Genomic DNA, 16,519 nt, shown 5'->3' on the forward strand with positions numbered 1-16,519 from the left:
CAGCTCCTCTCGCCTATAAATAGTACAGGACGTGCTCGCCGTGGCGGTGACGCAGCTGGGAAGGTGGAGGGGAAAGAGGCGGCTCTGCGGAGCAGCGCGAGCAAGCAAGTGGGCGGCGAGCTTGGCCTGGGGAGGGGCACCGCCGCAGCCGCCGGCCCCTCCATGCAGGATCCTGATGACGGGCGGGATTGAGTCATCTCAGGGCCCTGCTGTCCGCTCGGCGACTGTCCCCGCCGCCAGCGTTTCTATCTCAGGCTTGGGGGCTGCTGAGTGAGGCTGGTATCGCCTGGTCAGTCTCGGGGGGGCAACTTTGGGCGGGTGGGGAAGGTCCCAACACGGTGGCAGGAAGGTGTATGCCCGCCTCTTGGCGACTCAAGAGCTCATGGAATGGGAACGTGACCAGAAGCTTCATCCCCTTTCCCTCCAGCGCCCCCAAACTACCCCCACACACCTAGGTCCTTTCAGAGACCTTCTGGCCTTTTGGTTCTCCCAGCGCCTTTGTTCATAAATCTCCCCAGATCCCTGCTTCTTGGGTTGCTTAAGGGAAAGGGGGTGAGGAAGCTTGGGAAGCCCTGCCACTCAGCCCCAAGACCTCTCTTCTCAAAACACAAAAATGCAACCACTGCCATGGAGTGGGATCCGACCCTCCTTGGGTTTCTGAGGTGGTATCACTACGGAAGTAGATTGCCCAACCTTCCTAAAGAGGAGTGGCTGGAGGGTTTGAACTGCCAGTCTTCTGGTTAGCAAATGCCTTGGCCACCAGAGCTCCTAAGAGGTCCTCAAATTCCACCCCCTTCAGCCTTGTAGGTGACTTGTTCCCCCGTCACTACTCCAGTTCCCAGTCCTTCTTCTACCCCAAGTACAGGCACAGTCAGGCTGGGACAAGAAACATTTAATTAGGGGCCTGGGGGTTAACAATGACCCAGCAGACCCATCATGCAGCCTCATGTACAGTGGGCATTGGGCCCTCCCCGGGGATATTGCTGGGGGGACCTCATGGCAGCAAACAGGGCAGTGTGGCTTGAGCCCCCCCTCCACATGGGTGAAATGGGGTGGGGGCCTTCGGGTAGAATAATCTGTGTCTCTCTCGCTGCATGGGGAGGTGACTGTGCCCAGGCTGGGAGTGACATTAGCTGGCACAATCAAGGGTGTGAGAGGGGGCTCTTGAGCTTGGAAAGGAGGCACCAGAATAAAGCAGTTGCAAGGGAAGGGTCCTTGTCGTGTGTGCCTACCCTTTTCCTTTCCTTGTGGCCAAACCATGTTCCACCTTTCCCATCTTTCTCCCAGGGCTCTGTGTCCAGGACAAGGGAGCAGACACAGCCAGAAAAGGGACTCCTGAAATAGCAGCCTTGTCCACTGCTGAGCCCAGAGAAAAGGATAAGGAAGGGCCATTTCAAGGACCTGGTGCATGGCTGGGGACAGGAACTGATAATCACAGGACTCATTGGTGGGAGTGCTTCCCCCAATCTCAGTGATACGGGGTTCTTTCAACCAAGCATGGGCCAGATTTTTTTTGTCTTAGTTGGATTTTTGTGTTCAGGCTGGTCTTGGGTGTCCTTTTCCAGTAGATAAGGGTTGGGTGAGGCTGCTGTACTTATTCTACTTCAGGGGACAGTTTTTGATTTGTCACACACACCACCACCACCCTCAGACCCCAGCCATCCCCTCCTCTGTCCGCCCAGGTGACAAGTAATGGGAGGTATTCCCACAGAACTTTCCTGAGAATTGACGGAGTGACAGAGGTGGTTAAGACTAGGAGGTGGACTCAGGACCCTCCCTCAGCCCTAGATCCCCTCCAGCCCTGGATGGAAGGCTGAGGGACTGGGAAAGGCCCCTCTCCAAAGCCCCACTTCCAAAGGGGCAGAGGTACAGTCACACACATAGGCCCAAGCAGAGGGTCTATGAGAAGAGGGGAAGTGTGAGGCATGCAAAGGTGGTTTGGGGTATAGGAGAGACGGGAAGAAGCTGCAGGGAAGCTCCCCAGGGCTGGTAACAGGATTGGGGGTACCTGGGCACTGGTGGACCTACCTGGAGCTTCCCTATTCCTTCCCACTTTCTCCTCCCCTTCCCCCAAGTCTCAGAGGAGCAGCCCACTCAGGGCATTCCCATCCAAGATATAAAACCTTCCTCAGTACACTTAGCTCCTAAGCCATTATGAGTGACACCTAGGAGAGAGGCAGAGGGAGGAGGAAGGGTGTGGACAAGGATGCCTGCTTCCCTCCCAGGGCCAGAAGCAAGGGCCAGGCATAGGCAGGGGTGGCATCTGGGTTCTCTTGACTCCTTTCAGATCTCGGTCAGGGTGTCGGCTGGCACCAGGCCCCGCTTCTTGCCACTGCTAACACGGATGAAGCCATCAGCATCCTTGCTTCTGCCCACACCCACACAGATCTGAGCAGGGAAGAGACATGGAGCTGAGGTCTGGCACTACTTGCAGCCTTGGCCCCAAGTCTGGCTGACAGGCCCCATGGGACCCATCCCAGGGCATGATGGGACCAGCATAAAATAGGGACGGGAGCAGAACCAATGAGGGTACAGGGCTCAGCTTAAGACCAGGACATCAGCAAACACTGAGCAGCACTGAGAGCTGACACTTGAAATCAGCTGGTCCAACTCTACTCCCATTTCACAAAGGAGGTAATAGAGGGAAAACGACTTTCCCAAGCCTATACATAAGCCAGAAGCAGAGGCAGGATTCAAACCCAAGCCTCTAGATTCTTAATGCAAGTCCCTTTCCTCTAACATAATTCACCCACCCCTGTCAACCACCAGCCTCACCTCCCAACAAAGGATGCCAGGAGTGGCCTGCAGTGCCAAATCCTGTCTCTTCTAATTCTTCTCCCTCCTGTTGTGGGGCAGCAAGCATCCTTCTCTGGGCACTCACCCACCTGTGCCCCTCTGTCACCATGCCCACTCTCTACCACTGAAGAACCCAAGCTGGGTCCCCGGGCACTCACCTGATTCTCCTTGAGGCTCATGTAGCCCTGTTCCTTGTTTCCAGAGAAGGCTTGGCAGCAGCGCCAAACATTCTCTCCTGGTCTCACCCGCTGCACAAAATTGGCTGGGAAGAAGCCAACCCGGTCACCGATCTTGCCCTGGGGATGAGGTTGGCAATGAACTCCAGTACCAGCCCCACACCCCACATTCAGGGGCTATACCATCATCCTCCAGATCCCTGGGCTCTCTGTATGAGCCTCCAGCTGGGTGGCTTCTGGGCTGAGAAGGGCAAGAGCAAGGCTGAGGCAGAGAAGGAGAAAAGTGAGAACAAGGTCCAAGGGTTAGTCCTAGACTTGTCTAGGAGGGACCTGGAGGGAAGGTGGGGGCAGTGCCCATTGAGGGAGGTACTGCTGAGGGGCCTATCAGGATCCCTCTGCTCCCCACCCTACTAAAGCCACAGCCTGCCTAGTTACCTTCCACCAGTCCTCATTAGAGTCATCCACCAGCATGATCCGATCTCCAGGCCTAGAGGAGGAGAGAGCTGGAGTAGCATGTGGACCGACAGCCACCAGACACTCAGATACCCTGCATGCCCCCCTCAGCTGAGAGAGGACTCTTGGTGCCCTGGGAGGACACTGCATGCCCATAGGTCAAGCAGACACCCTCCAGGATAGAGCCTTGGACAGGGGCAGAGACATGGCATTAGCATGACTTGATCTTGGATCCTGAGCAGCTTCAGCTCCTGCCTGGGCACAGCAGCCTCAAGTGTGCAGTGAGAAGGCTCCTGTAGATCCCTCTCACACTCACATGTCAAGGTCTAGGAGAACAGAGCTCTGAGGTTGGAGCCAGGGAGCTGCCCAGCAGGGCCCACCACAAAGAGGACTTACTGCAGGGCCAGGTCATTGTTCTCCTGGGGCAGAAACTTGTAGAGTGCTACATAGGAGTACATGGGCCCCACATCCTTCCGTGCAGGGGGTTTGGGGGCCTGTGGGAAGAACTGTGGGTCAGTGATGGGGCAGGATGACCCCTCATTCCACCCACTATCCCCCTTGTTCTGACTATACCTACCCTGGGGAGCTATGGAGAATACACAGTGGATCTGGAGTCAACAATAGGAAGAGGTGAGACTGTCCTACCTGCTACGCTCACCCACCCCAGGGTAGGATGGAGAGGGGAGGCACTGCTCTGCCTGCTGCACCTTGAAACTGCTGACCCTGGAACTGCCCACCCTTGAGGGAGGAGGAATAGGTGCAGGAGACAATGAGTCTGTGATGGGAAGGGATAACACCCCCTGCCTCCTATACCCACTCACCTTGGCCTTGCCCACCCCCGTAAACTGAGGATGAATGATAGCACAGCCGTACCCCACTCACTGCCCATTCACCATGCTGTTGCCCACCTCAAGGTTAATGACAAGGAAAAGTGATACTCCCAGCCTTCCACCCCGGCCTGACCAACCCTGGAGGCAATTGCATAGATAAGGCTCAGTGCCAGCGGAACCTCACCTGCTGCCCAGGGCTCTTCTCCTCTGATCCTGACCCTTCGCTCTCGGCAGGGGCTGTGAATACTGGTGATGACAGGGTGGGGCCAGGGTGTGAGATAACAGGGAGAGAATCCCTTGCTGTGCCCTACACCAGTCCTTGGACCCCACCTGACTCACCACTGTCACCAGGCCCCTCCTCCGAGCTACGGATGCTGCCTTCCCCATCCTCAGTCAGCTCATCCCGCTCACTCTAGGGTCAGAGAGAGGGGAGGGCTCAACCCCATGGCCCTCGTTCTCAGAGGCCCTTTCCTCGGAGACCCCCTCTGGTGCCCACCATACCAGGCTCCTTGTAGGGGACTCGGAGGTACTGCTGAAGCTGGAGCGGTTCATCAGTGCCAAAGAGGTTCCATAGCGCAGTGTCTCGTAGACTGGGTCCACCTTCCCACTGGCTCCTGCTGAGAAGGTGCCCTCAAGGTCTGGCACCCAGCTACTAGGTTTTGCTCAGCCTCAAAACCTTGTTTCTTTATCCTGAGAAGCCCCATAGAATCTCCCAACTCAGGTCCAGGACATCCTGTGGGATTCCTCCAGCTCAGGCCCAGGATACCCCATGGGTACCCCCCTGCTCAGCCTGAACTTGCCGTCTTACCCTTCATCTACCCCTCCACCATGCAGAAACCTGGAGCACCCTTGGCTCTTTACTCCCCTCCCTGCCCACATCTAATCCATCACCTCATCCTATCCCCCAAACATCTCTTGAATCTGCCTACTTCTCTCCAATGCCACTACCACTAGCCTGGTCCAAGCTACCAAACTCTCCCCTAACAATGTCACAGCCTCCCAAGTTCCACTGCCTCCCCTCCATCCAATCCACACCACAGCCAGGATGGTCTTGAAAAGACACAAAAACTGCCCTTAGAAGAAAGTTAAAAAAATAATCCTAAAATGGACCCCAAAGGCTTGCACCCAGTGTCCCTTTGCACCCTCTCCCTCTCTCAGTCACTTTGTTGTTTCTTTAACTCTTTGTCCTTTCCTGCCTCAGGCCTCCCTCAGCCCACACCAATCTCTCCCAGATCCTCAGCTGACTAATTCGTCATCCTTCAAGCCTCCAAGAAGCCTTTCCTGACCTTGGAGACAAGGCCAGAGCCCTTTTTATACCCTATCCATTCCCTCCCCTTGTATATATCCTAATGCTAATTAATTGATTATTTGCATGATTATATTCAATGTCTATCTCCCTTCTGAGACCATAAATTCCACCTTCAGTGCTGTGTCCCAGAGTATAACACAATGCCTCATGCTTAGTAGTGGCTCATAAAGTGTTGAATAATGAATGAGTGAATGAACCTGACATTCAAGACAGGAGCATTCAGAGAAGGGAGTGGTAGCAGTGCCAAGAACTGGCAGCGCCAGTGTGACTCAGGTGACCACCTGAGGGATGAATGGGTTTCTCATTGCAGCACAGTGGGGACAGGGGCAAAGAAGGGACACTCACCAGTGGGTGGGGACTCTCTGCTTGTGGCACAGGCTGGTGGTGGCTCATGTAACAGGAGGGGGGAGCTGAAGTTGCGGCGGAAGGAGGTGGACTGTGGTAAGAAGGGACAGAGAGAGGGCATGGGAAGGTCATTGTCCAGTGACAGTTTGGCCCTTCTCAAGCCCAGGAGACTCCAGTCCCCAGGGTGAACCAGCCTTGAAGGGTACTCATTCCCCCAGAATGCCAATCTCAAGGCACCTCACAGGCAGCTGTCCCACATGGTCCCCACTCACCGTCTTGCCTGGGCATTGCTGGTGGGAGATCTCCTCAGAGCACCAGAGGTGGACACTGACTTTGCATGTCTTACATCGCAAGCCCTGCTTGGAGTTTCCTAGGAAGAATTTGGGTTTGGCAAGTGGGGTTGGTCAGGAGACGGTATCCCAGTGGTCAAGGACCAAAGGAGGCAGGTTAGAGCATGAGGAAAAAACAAAGGGTCAGACATGCTCCCGCCAGCTTTGGGACCTAGCCTCTATCCCTCACAGAGTCAGGGTGGAAACTGGCACTGAACTGGAAGTCATTAGTAAACACAGAGACAGCAACACTGGGTACCCACCCACCCAAGCAAGGGTGCTTGTTCACTTGCCTGCTCAGAGTGAGAGGCAGTTATGATTAGAGGTCCCAGTAGCAAGGGCTCAATATCAGGCACTTCCATGGGTCCACTCCCCAAAGCACACATCAGCCCCTCCTCTTGCCCATCTCAGCACCCAAGCACCTACCCACAATAAGCTGGTGGCACAGCTCACAGGGGCTGGCTCGCTTGAAGACGTGTTCCTGGAAGCTGTGCAGTCTCACTGGTTTGAGTGGTGCCAGGGGACGTGGGACTGGGCAGGGAGAGGGGGCCGGGGTGGACAGGCCCCTGTCTGTGGATGCAAGCGGTGGGGAGGGAGGGGGCAGTGGAGTTGGGGGCGTCAGCAGCACCTCGGTCGGGCACTTAAGCTCAGAGCCCGAACGAAGGAAGAAGTTCTCCACACTCTTACTTCGGAGGATGGTCTTGAGGGAGAGGGAACGCTTGAACCGCTGGAGCTGAGGGAAGAAGAAGGGCAGTAAGTGAGAGCCTAAAGGGAGCTGGCCCAAGGCCGGCTCCCCTCAGAATGTCTTCTTCAGTAGCAGCAGTGTTGGGGCTGAGGGCCAGAGCTGAGATGAAGTACTGAGAGAGGCTCCTCTACATCCCAAGCCATGGGCCATCATCCCAAATGCCTACAGAAGCCAGGCATGGACCTCCATGAAGAAAGGCATCCTGGCTGGACAGGTGCACAATTTGGAGTAGTGGGAACTATGGCAAACTAGCATATGCTCTCTCTGCCAGGAGTAGCTGCAGGTCTCTCTGGTCAGCTGAGACTAGTCCATAATGTTGCCTGGTCCAATGTTGCCAGGTTTTTCAATTTTTCAAAAGAAGTCTAGACTTCTATGTGAAGTTAGACAGAAACAAATTCAAAAGTTTTATTTCTTTATTCTTTGCATAAATGCTAGTACACAATTTTTCTGTACTTGCTTTTTTCACTTAACAGTAAATCTTGGAAATCATTCTACACCAATACACAAAGAGCTTCATCAATTTTTTTTTATGGCTACATACTATTTATTTCTCTCTCGGGGCCAAACAAAGCCATTTTCCATCTCTGTTCTACAGCAGGCTGAGGGAAGGGAATGGTCATCCTAGACCCTCATCCTCAGGTAATCTAGCTGATTCTCCCTCCAGCTCATCCCCTACAATCACCTCATCACCTTCCCAGCCCTGCTTCTGTTCAGGCCCTAACATCCCTAGTCTGGTTCAGGGCCACAGCCCCCCGCTCAGCTGCCCTGCCTTCCATACAGCTGACAGGGTGTGATCCCCAGGCCTGCTGAAAACATCTTATGACTCCTTGGGGCACAGCCAAAGCCCCTCACCCTGGCCATGAGATTTTCCATACAACTTGGCCAAACTGCCTTCCAGCCCCATGCCTTCCACCTGCACTCCAGGTGTGAGGATTCTTTAACTCTATGCTTTTTTTTTTTTTTTTTGCCTATGAGCATTTGTGCATGTTTGTTCTCTTCTCTGCCTTGTCCTCTTTATCTCTTAAAGCTGCAAGGGTCCCTCCTCTGGGAAGCTGTTTTTCATTCCACAAGAATCCCATTTCACAGAACCATTCCTTCCCCCAGTCCCCTGTGCCTAGCACTGACTTCCATTACAGCCCCATCAAGTTATAGTGTCATTTGCCCCTCACTCCCTTAGGAGACTCTGAGCCCCTTGAGAGCAGGGACAACAATAACAACAAAAAGAACAAAAAATCTGTCACCCTGGAGTTAATTCTGACTCCTGGCAACCCCATGTGTTTCAGAGTAGAACACTCCATAGGGTTTTCAATGATTATGATCTTATGGAAGCAGATTGTTGGCTGTGCTGGTTACCTAGTGCCGCTCTGACAGGAATATACCACAAATGGGATGGCTTTAACAAACAGAAGTTTTATATTTTGGAGGCTTTAAGTTCGAGTTCAAAGTGCCAGGCTCTAGGGGCTGGGTGAAAGCTCCTCAGCCTTGGGCTTCGGCTCTCTCTCCTGTTCTCAGCCCACGGCTGCTGGAGGCTTTTCTTCACTCAGACAGCTGCTAGCTGCTGAGACTGACAAGCCCAAGGTTGACAAGTAAAAAGGGCACAGTTCTTACATCACCAAACCACACAGCAGACTATTGAGTCAAGTCCATTGAAAGTGTCAGGGTTGGCAGAGCATGGCAGGCTACAGAACAACCACACGACTACATGCAGGGTTCAAGTGTGCCTAAGCTAAACTATCTCCAAGACTTCTTCTTATATATGGGAAGCGGACCACATCCCTAAACCAGCTACTCAGCTGCTTGTGGTAGATCCCACCGTGGAGTTGATTGCCAGTCTCATCATGGGGAATAACTAACACCAGCTGCCCAGCCACTCAACCTGACCCAGCCAAGTTGACACACAAACTTAACCACCACACTGGCTTTTCTTCTGCACCACAATTAGGTGGATTTGAACCACCAACCTATTGATCAATAGTGGAGCACCAACTGTTTGCCCTACCTGGGTACCATCAAGAGCAGGGACAGTTGCTTCAAATCCCCACACAGGGTCTCAACACATAGTAGGCACTCAGTCAATGTTTATTGAATAATTGGTGAGCAAGTGATTAAAATCTTAAATGGAGCCCACGTTCCAGAGCAAAGGGTTAACTCTGAAGGAAGATCAGAGTTGGTTTCCTTGCTCCCCCAAAAACACCCTACTAAGCCTGCCCAGAGCAAAGTCTGGAAACCTCTCTACCCAGAGTCTTAATCCCCTCCTCTCGTGTTGAGAGCCCCCTTTTCCTGCTCACTCCTTTCCAATGATAGGGAAAGGGGGCCTCTGGCCTGGCTCTAGGCAGGGAGATTTGGCTGGAGTTCCCATTGGCACATCAGACAGTCTATGTGCCAGGGCTGCCAGCCTGGCCACCGTGCCAAAGGGATGGACGTGGTGGCCCCTCCAGTGTCAGGGAGGCCAGCAGGCAGCAAGACGGAGGGGAAGCAGAGAGGGGAGCGTCTGGGCACCAGGCAGGCACGGGTGTGCCAGCTGAGAGGCCAGAGCCCTGGGCCATCTGGCACACTGAACTACCCAGCTCCTTCCAAATCCAACCCAGCTTCCTGGACAGCACTGTGGGCTTCTTTGTGTGTCTGTGAGAAGCAAAGCCCCATGCCCCAGATGCCTGGATGGAAGGCCAGAGGGACAATTAATTAGAACACAAATACCAGCCTGAGTCAGGCCAGGGGCCATCCAGGGCTGAATGGGGCCCTTGAGAGGTGTGAGAACCACTCAGGGTTCTGCCAGGGACCACTGGGATGGAGCACATGAGATCTCTGAGAGGACATGCTGGAGGTAGGAGCAAAACTTAAACCAGTGCCTAGAGGCAAGTCATGTCATTTCTTCTCTCTGAGCTTCAATCTCCCCACTCTTAAGAGAGAGGAATGAGACTAGATATTCTCTAAGCAATTCAAGACTCTCGGTCAAAAAAACAAAAACTGGAAACTTACATCCATGAAGGACTGTTTTTTTCAGAGCACTGGCACTGGGCTATCACCTTACACACCACATCTCATTTCATTGTGGCACTACCTCTGAGATGTGACTATTGTCATCACACTTTCAGATGAGGAACTGAGGCTCAGAGAGGTCAAATCTCTTACCACGGGCCCTCAGCGAATGAGTAACACAGCCAGGAGTTGGACCAGTGGCTTTGGCTCCTGAGCTCAAATGACTAGGAGCAGGAGCTCTGGTGGCACAGTGGGTAATACATTTGGCTGCTAACCAGAAGGTCCATGGTTCAAACCAACCAGGTGCTCCTCAGGAAGACGATGAGGCAATCTACTTCCATAAAGATTTATAACCTTGGAAACCCTATGGGGGTCACTCTGAGTCAGAATCAACTCGATGACAGTGGGTTTGGTTTTGGGTTTATCCTACTGCCCTGGACCCTGCCTTGGACCTTACTCCTGTCACTCTGCTCTGCCATGGCCTGTTTATTGGGTCAACCATAGAATTTAGGGTTAGAAAGGACCTTAATGACTAGTTGCTTAGAGCCGTCCCCACCCCATTACCCTACAATGCCCTGGACCACATTCCCTCTGAATGATTTCTGACTCTGTTGGTTGCCTCTTGTGATGGGAAGCACACTCTTTCTTGGGACAATCATTCCATCTTTGGGCAGCTGCAATCACTGGAAAGTGCTTCCCTATATAGAACTGAAACCTGCCTGCCTGTGAGTTTGGCCTATCAGCTCTTATTCCTCCCTTGGCTCCAGAAAGGGCTACTCCCTCCTCTTACACATATCAGCCCTTCAAATATTTGAAGACATCCATCATGATCTCCCAAGGCCATATTTCAATAGTCCTCATAGAATGAGATTTTAAGATTCCCCACTCTCCAACCTGTGTCCTTTTCTGATACTCCCAGGCATTGGTGCCAAGAGCCACCTCTTGTTGGGGTACCAGAGGCCTCTCTGGAATAGAATGTTCTCCAGCATGAGTAAAGGGCAACCCCGATTCTGCCTGCCGACTCCCTGACTCGTCTGTGAGCCCCAAGTCCCAGGAGGATAGAGAATTGGGAAGGAATGACATGCCATTTGGGGTAGTTGGCAGATGTCGAGGGCTGCGGTTGGAGGGCAGAATAGGGGTATTTTTGCCAAATGGCTTAATGCCTACTCACTCCAGAGATGCCTGACCTGGCTACCCAAGCCTCATCTTGGCTCAGCCTGGCCAAGTATTCCTGCTCCTGGGACTCCCAATTCCCAGAGAGGACCTTTCCTCATCTCCCCACCAGCTATCTTGTTGGTACCCCACTTATCTGGGACAAGGGGCATGGGGAGAAGTTTCCACGTGCCCTGGCAAGCCAGTCTGCCTGGATCCTATTCTTTTCCAGTGCACCAAGAGCTTGTCTAGCTTGGAGCCTGGACCATCAGACTTGTTCTTCTGAATCCCTCCTCAGAAGCCAGGCCTGGCCTGCCTGCTTCCTCTCCACTTCCCCGCCCCAGAGATAGTCCGGTCCCTTCTTCAATTTCCGACATCATCTCACTTCCCGCCAGTTCCTAAAAGGGCCTAGGCAGCTGGTGGTGGGTGGTGGCGGATGTGGCACAAGCTGACTCAGATGGCAGAGCTGGTACAGCAGGGTCTTCTCAAGGATGGCACCAAAGAGGATGATGGGCAGGTCCCATACAGCAGGCTCTGGCAAAGGCTCTGCCAACCTTAGGAGGGTTGTTGAGTAGCTTATGGGCAGGGGTGAGATCCAAACTTAGAGTGGGCAGGGGGGTAGGTTCTTGGGCTGTCAAGAAATGCCCAGGGGGCATCAAACACTGATGAATAAAAATGGAATGTTGGCTTCATTGCCTGATAGGCACCAGCCCGCTCTGTTGTACCTGGCTCAGACTGAGCTGAGTGGGCATCAACCCACCTTCTTCTCTCCCCTTCTTCTACAGTTTGAGATACAAGTTTCTTTGGGCAAGATTGAAGTAGAGGGATGGAAGGAGGCTGGCAATGGCCCTGCCCCCTGCTGCCCTTGTCCAGTCCCATCTCGCTGCCCAGTCTGTGTGGTTGTTATTACTGAATCAGTCCTTTAGGAGAATGTGAGGGGGGGCAGAAGGGATAGAGTTTTGACTGGCCTGACATGAGGGGGCCAGGTCAGGTGTGCAGTCCCCTCCTCTCCTCATATTTGGATCTCCAAGGTTCAGACCCAGAGGTGATGGCATGGAGGGTCCCTGGGCTGAGAGGAGGGCGGCACAGACCTGCCAGGTCCTGACCTTTTCCTCCCCACACAGCTGAGCTTGCAGCCTGCAGAAGTGCTGAGGCAGCACTGCCTGGTGCTCCTGCTGCCTCGAGAGGCTCCTGAGGAGGAGGGCGAGGTAGACAGGCCTTGGTGTGGGATGAAGGGAGGCCCCCAAGCCCCAGGAGAGCAAGCAGGGGGACTGTGTGTGTCTGTCCAGGGCAACCAGAGGGCGAATGAGGAGGTCAGGGGCATTGGAACTCAGGTCAGGCTCAGCTCCTGGGGCCCTCTGCTCAAGAGAAGCTGTCACAAGTATTCCAAGCACTATGCCCCCAACCCAACACCTCATTCCTTTCCCCAGGGACACTTGACTCTCTCAGGGGAGGTTAACTCCATGGTCTGAGAAGCCAGGGCCGCATTCTCAGAGGGGGCAGAAGAAGGTCCTGTGAAAATGTGAAGGCTTGGATATCAAAACCCCCTGGATCTCCTGGGCTTAGGGGATGGGGTGCCTTAGTCAGACCCCACCCTGGACCTATTAATCTCCCCTTGGTCATCTGTTTGATGACTTTGACCTTGAATTAACCTCATATCCTTAGGGCTGTTCTGTAGAGAATGAGGAGGAAGAGGGGCACTGGGAGGAGCTATAAAGGAGCTGGAGAGCCTAGGGAGTAAGGGGAAGCTCAGACCCCACCTATTTCTGGTACTTGCTGGCCCCCACCTCACCTGGATGACAAGGAGTCAGGTGAGAACAAAATACCAGGGTGAAGGGGGAGAAGAGAATTCTGGCTGAATTTGAGGAGAGGTCAGGGAACCCTGGCACAGACCCTCTTCTCCCCCCACTCCCAGGCCTGCCCAGGTTGCTTCCAGCTGAACTTCTCCCAGGTCAGCGGAGAGGACCTAGAACTTGGGAACGGAGCAAGCAGATTGGGGGTGGGGGATGCAACATGAGCAGCGGCCTCCCGCCACTCCTTCAGCATCAGGAGTCTGGACTCCGCCCGCCTTTACTGGAGAATAATTTATTCATTGTGACTCCCGCAGGAGTAACAATCATACATAATTAGGGTTAATTATGACATTCATTAATTGCGATGACTTCTCTTTTTGCTTCTATCCCCTCGTCCTGCTCCAAGGGTGGGGGTTGGGGCTGCTTGTCTCTCGGTTTTGGAACCGCAACAACAGTGCCCCAGTCCCCGCCCGCGACGGCCCGCGCTGCCGCAGCCCCCAGCGCGGACTCAGAGGCTGCGCACCCGGGGTCACGGCCTCAAGTCCCCCGGCCTAACCCGGGTGGGAGGGGAGGATGCAGGACTGCGGCGGGTCAGAGAGACACCCAGACACACTCCGGGAGAAAGGGACGGAGACGTGCACAGAGACAAACAGGTTGTAGAGACATATCCAGAGAGACACATGCAAAGAGAGAGGGACAGACTAAGCCACAGACAGACAGCTGGAGGCATGGAAGGGGGCGCGCCTCGCACGCACACACGGGTGCGTACACCGGCCCACACCCGCTACACACCGACACACAGTGCCCCCGCCCGGGCTGCGCCGATTCCCTCCAACAAAGCCCAGTTACTACCTCCCTGGCGGGGCGCGGTAGCGCGTCTCTCATCACGCGCGCTGGGCGTGTGGTGCTTGTGTGATGGGGCCTCCTGTGACCCCTCATCCCAAGCCCACATCTCTCCCTGGGGTCTGGCGCCAAGCCTTAGGGATCACGCGGATCCCCGCTCCCGTGACCCCACTGTCCCGAGCCCAAGGTGGCAAGCGCGCGCCAGGGCTGGGGTCACACGGGTGCGGATAGGGGCAGGCTTCGCACCCCCCGAGTTACCTTGGTTTCCTGGAGGGCGGAGACGGTCCCCGGGGGGGTATGAGTGGCCGCGTCATCCGGTTCGTTCTCCTTCTCGCTCATTTCGGTCATGGTTTGGGGGGAGAGGAAAGGAGGGGGCCGAGACCCGACGGCAGGTGGGCTGGGGGCAGGCAGCGGGTGGGGGCGTCTCTCTGGGACCCTGCAGCCCTTCTCCGGAGACTGCCCCCCAGTGAATCCCAGGAGGAACCCTCCTAGGCAAGACAGCCCCCCACTCCCAGGCGCGGTCGGAGAAAGTTCCCAGGTTAGTCAGGGAGGGAGAGGGAATTACACCGAGCGGCAGGAGCGGGACGACCCCGGCCGTGAAGACCGAGGGTCTACAGAGGATGCTGCTCAGGGCGAGGGGAGGAGGGAAATGGGGATGCAGGGATGAGCCGAGGGAGGGAGCTTTGGAGCTGTCTGTGTCCGGCCGGCTCCGCCGTCCTCTGTGCCCGCCCCCCATCCTACAACCACCCGCCCCCCGGGCCTCAGCCCGGCAGTCGGCGGCCCCTCCACCCAGTCCGCGCCTCCCAACTTTGATTTAGGAGGTCGCCTGGTCCCTCCCCCTTCCCTCCAAAGCTCCCCCTTGCCATTATGCAAATAGAGCTATCAGCCATTGGCTGCTGCGGTGACCGAGGACGAGCTGGGCGGAGTCTAGGGGGGTGCTTGGATGGGGAGGGACTTGGAGGGAAAAGAAGTGGAGGGGGCAGTCTTACCCTGAAAAAACCAGGCTTGGGGGTATGACAAGGTTGAGAGAAGGTTCAGAGATCACATTAGAATCTGAAAAGGTTGGAGCTGCAGCAGGACACCTAAGAGATCTAAGTTTGGACTTCGTGGTGGTAAAGATTGCCAAATATCCCACCTTGGAGGAGGAAAAATGGAGCCCCTTCTGCCACATTAACTGAATGTCTCTCTGCCTCGGAGAGGCCCTATCCACAGACACAGCCCTGGACTATGGGGTAGGACTTTCCTGAAGAAGGAAAAGGACAACTTGACATCATGGGTCAAAGGCCAAGTCAGACAATTCCTCCTCCATGGAAAGAAAGCAGGAGATTTTTTTTTTTCCAGTAACTATCCAGTTGTTTGTTTTTTTTTTAAACTGTGATTTGGGTGAAAGTTTACAGAGCAAATTCATTTTCCATACAGCAGTTCAGACATTATGTTTCATGACATTGACTGCAATTCCCCACAATGTAACAGCTCTCTTCCCACTTCTTCCCATCTGTAGTTACCCAGTCCCTGTTTCTTTCTGATCTCTAGTGATTGATTGTTCTAAGGAGTGTTTCTACCTCCTATGTACCTGTTCACCCCATATGCCTGTCTATTATTTGGCTATAAGCCATGGGATTGGGTACAATAGACCTGAAGGGTTACTAGGGGCCATAGTCTCAGGGGTCTCATCAGGCTTTGAGCAGTGAACCTGGTCTTTTCTATGATTTTGAGTTTTGTTCCATATTGTTCTCACACTCTATCCAGGATCTCCTGCACTGATCCCTTTCCAAGTGGTTGACAGCAGTAGCCGGGCACCATCTAGTTCTTCTGGTCTCATGGTCATATAGGCTAAGGTTCTCATGGTTCACTAGTCCCTTGGACTAATTGTTTCCATGTGTCTTTTGCTTTCTTAATCATTCTTTGCCCTGGTTGAAGAGAGACCCATTGTTGCATCTAGATGGCTGCTGGCAAGCTTTTAAGACCCCAGTCACTACTCACCAAAGTAGGATGTAGAACAATGTTTTCACATAGTATGTTATGCCAGTTGAGCTTGATGTCCCCTGTGACCATGATCCCAAGCCCACAGGTCCAACTACTTGCTTCCTCAGGGTGGTTGGCTTTGGCTAGGAAGTTATCATAACGTTGCCCCTTGTTAGCTCTGTTATATATATGGACATTCTTATAGCGCATACAAATACATATGTAGAAATATCATCTGCCAACCTTACAGATGGTCATGGAAAGCAGGACAGTTATGTTCCTTGTTATCTGGACTTCAACAGAGAAAGGGCCTCAGTTCCCACATCTAAGGTCCCCAAACCTCTGCAAGGCACCTCCCCCCCAAAGATCCTACCACAACTGCCATTAAATCAGGGGTCGGGGAGAAGGTTCTCACCCTCCACTGTGTCCCTTCTCTGCCTGGCTTGAAGATACCTCTTTTACTGCATGTTAACTTGCGTGGGAGCCATTTCCCCAAATCTCCTTCCCTGATCTCCAGCCCATTTTTCCTCTTGCCACTTGACCAGAAGTAGCTTCAACTCTTAGCTTCTAAAAGAAAAGGAAGGCAGAGTGAGGGTTGAGAGAACTCTTCACTGGGTGTGGGTAGAGAGATGGCTGGGTCTATGTCTCCCTTCTCCAGGGGCTCCTCTGTTATGGTGGTGGTGAGATGGTAAGGAAGCCAGAGAGAATTAAGGTGATGGAGAGGGTCCTGCCTTATGCCAGCCCTGGAGGACAGGGGCTGCCCCTCCTCCCCCGTGTACCTGTTTGTGCCATCCTTGTCCTAGC

The 16,519-nt window shown here is 53.9% G+C and overlaps 1 protein-coding gene across 1 annotated transcript; it reads right to left on the reverse strand.

Moving 5' to 3' along the window:
• Positions 1-2,283: 2,283 nt before the first annotated feature.
• On the reverse strand, positions 2,284-14,098 carry STAC2 (SH3 and cysteine rich domain 2). The gene is made up of 11 exons (XM_042781119.1): positions 14,009-14,098; positions 6,665-6,971; positions 6,182-6,279; positions 5,910-6,000; positions 4,757-4,869; positions 4,595-4,667; positions 4,440-4,501; positions 3,822-3,919; positions 3,408-3,459; positions 2,955-3,092; positions 2,284-2,388 (listed from the first exon to the last, which is right to left on the reverse strand). Exons 1-11 carry the CDS (start codon positions 14,096-14,098, stop codon positions 2,284-2,286), a joined length of 1,227 nt encoding a protein of 408 aa, XP_042637053.1.
• Positions 14,099-16,519: the final 2,421 nt, after the last annotated feature.

The sequence above is a fragment of the Orycteropus afer genome, unplaced genomic scaffold (genome assembly GCF_000298275.1).
Source record: "Orycteropus afer afer isolate SDZICR_OR568_19922 unplaced genomic scaffold, OryAfe1.0 scaffold00085, whole genome shotgun sequence".
NCBI lineage: Eukaryota > Metazoa > Chordata > Mammalia > Tubulidentata > Orycteropodidae > Orycteropus > Orycteropus afer.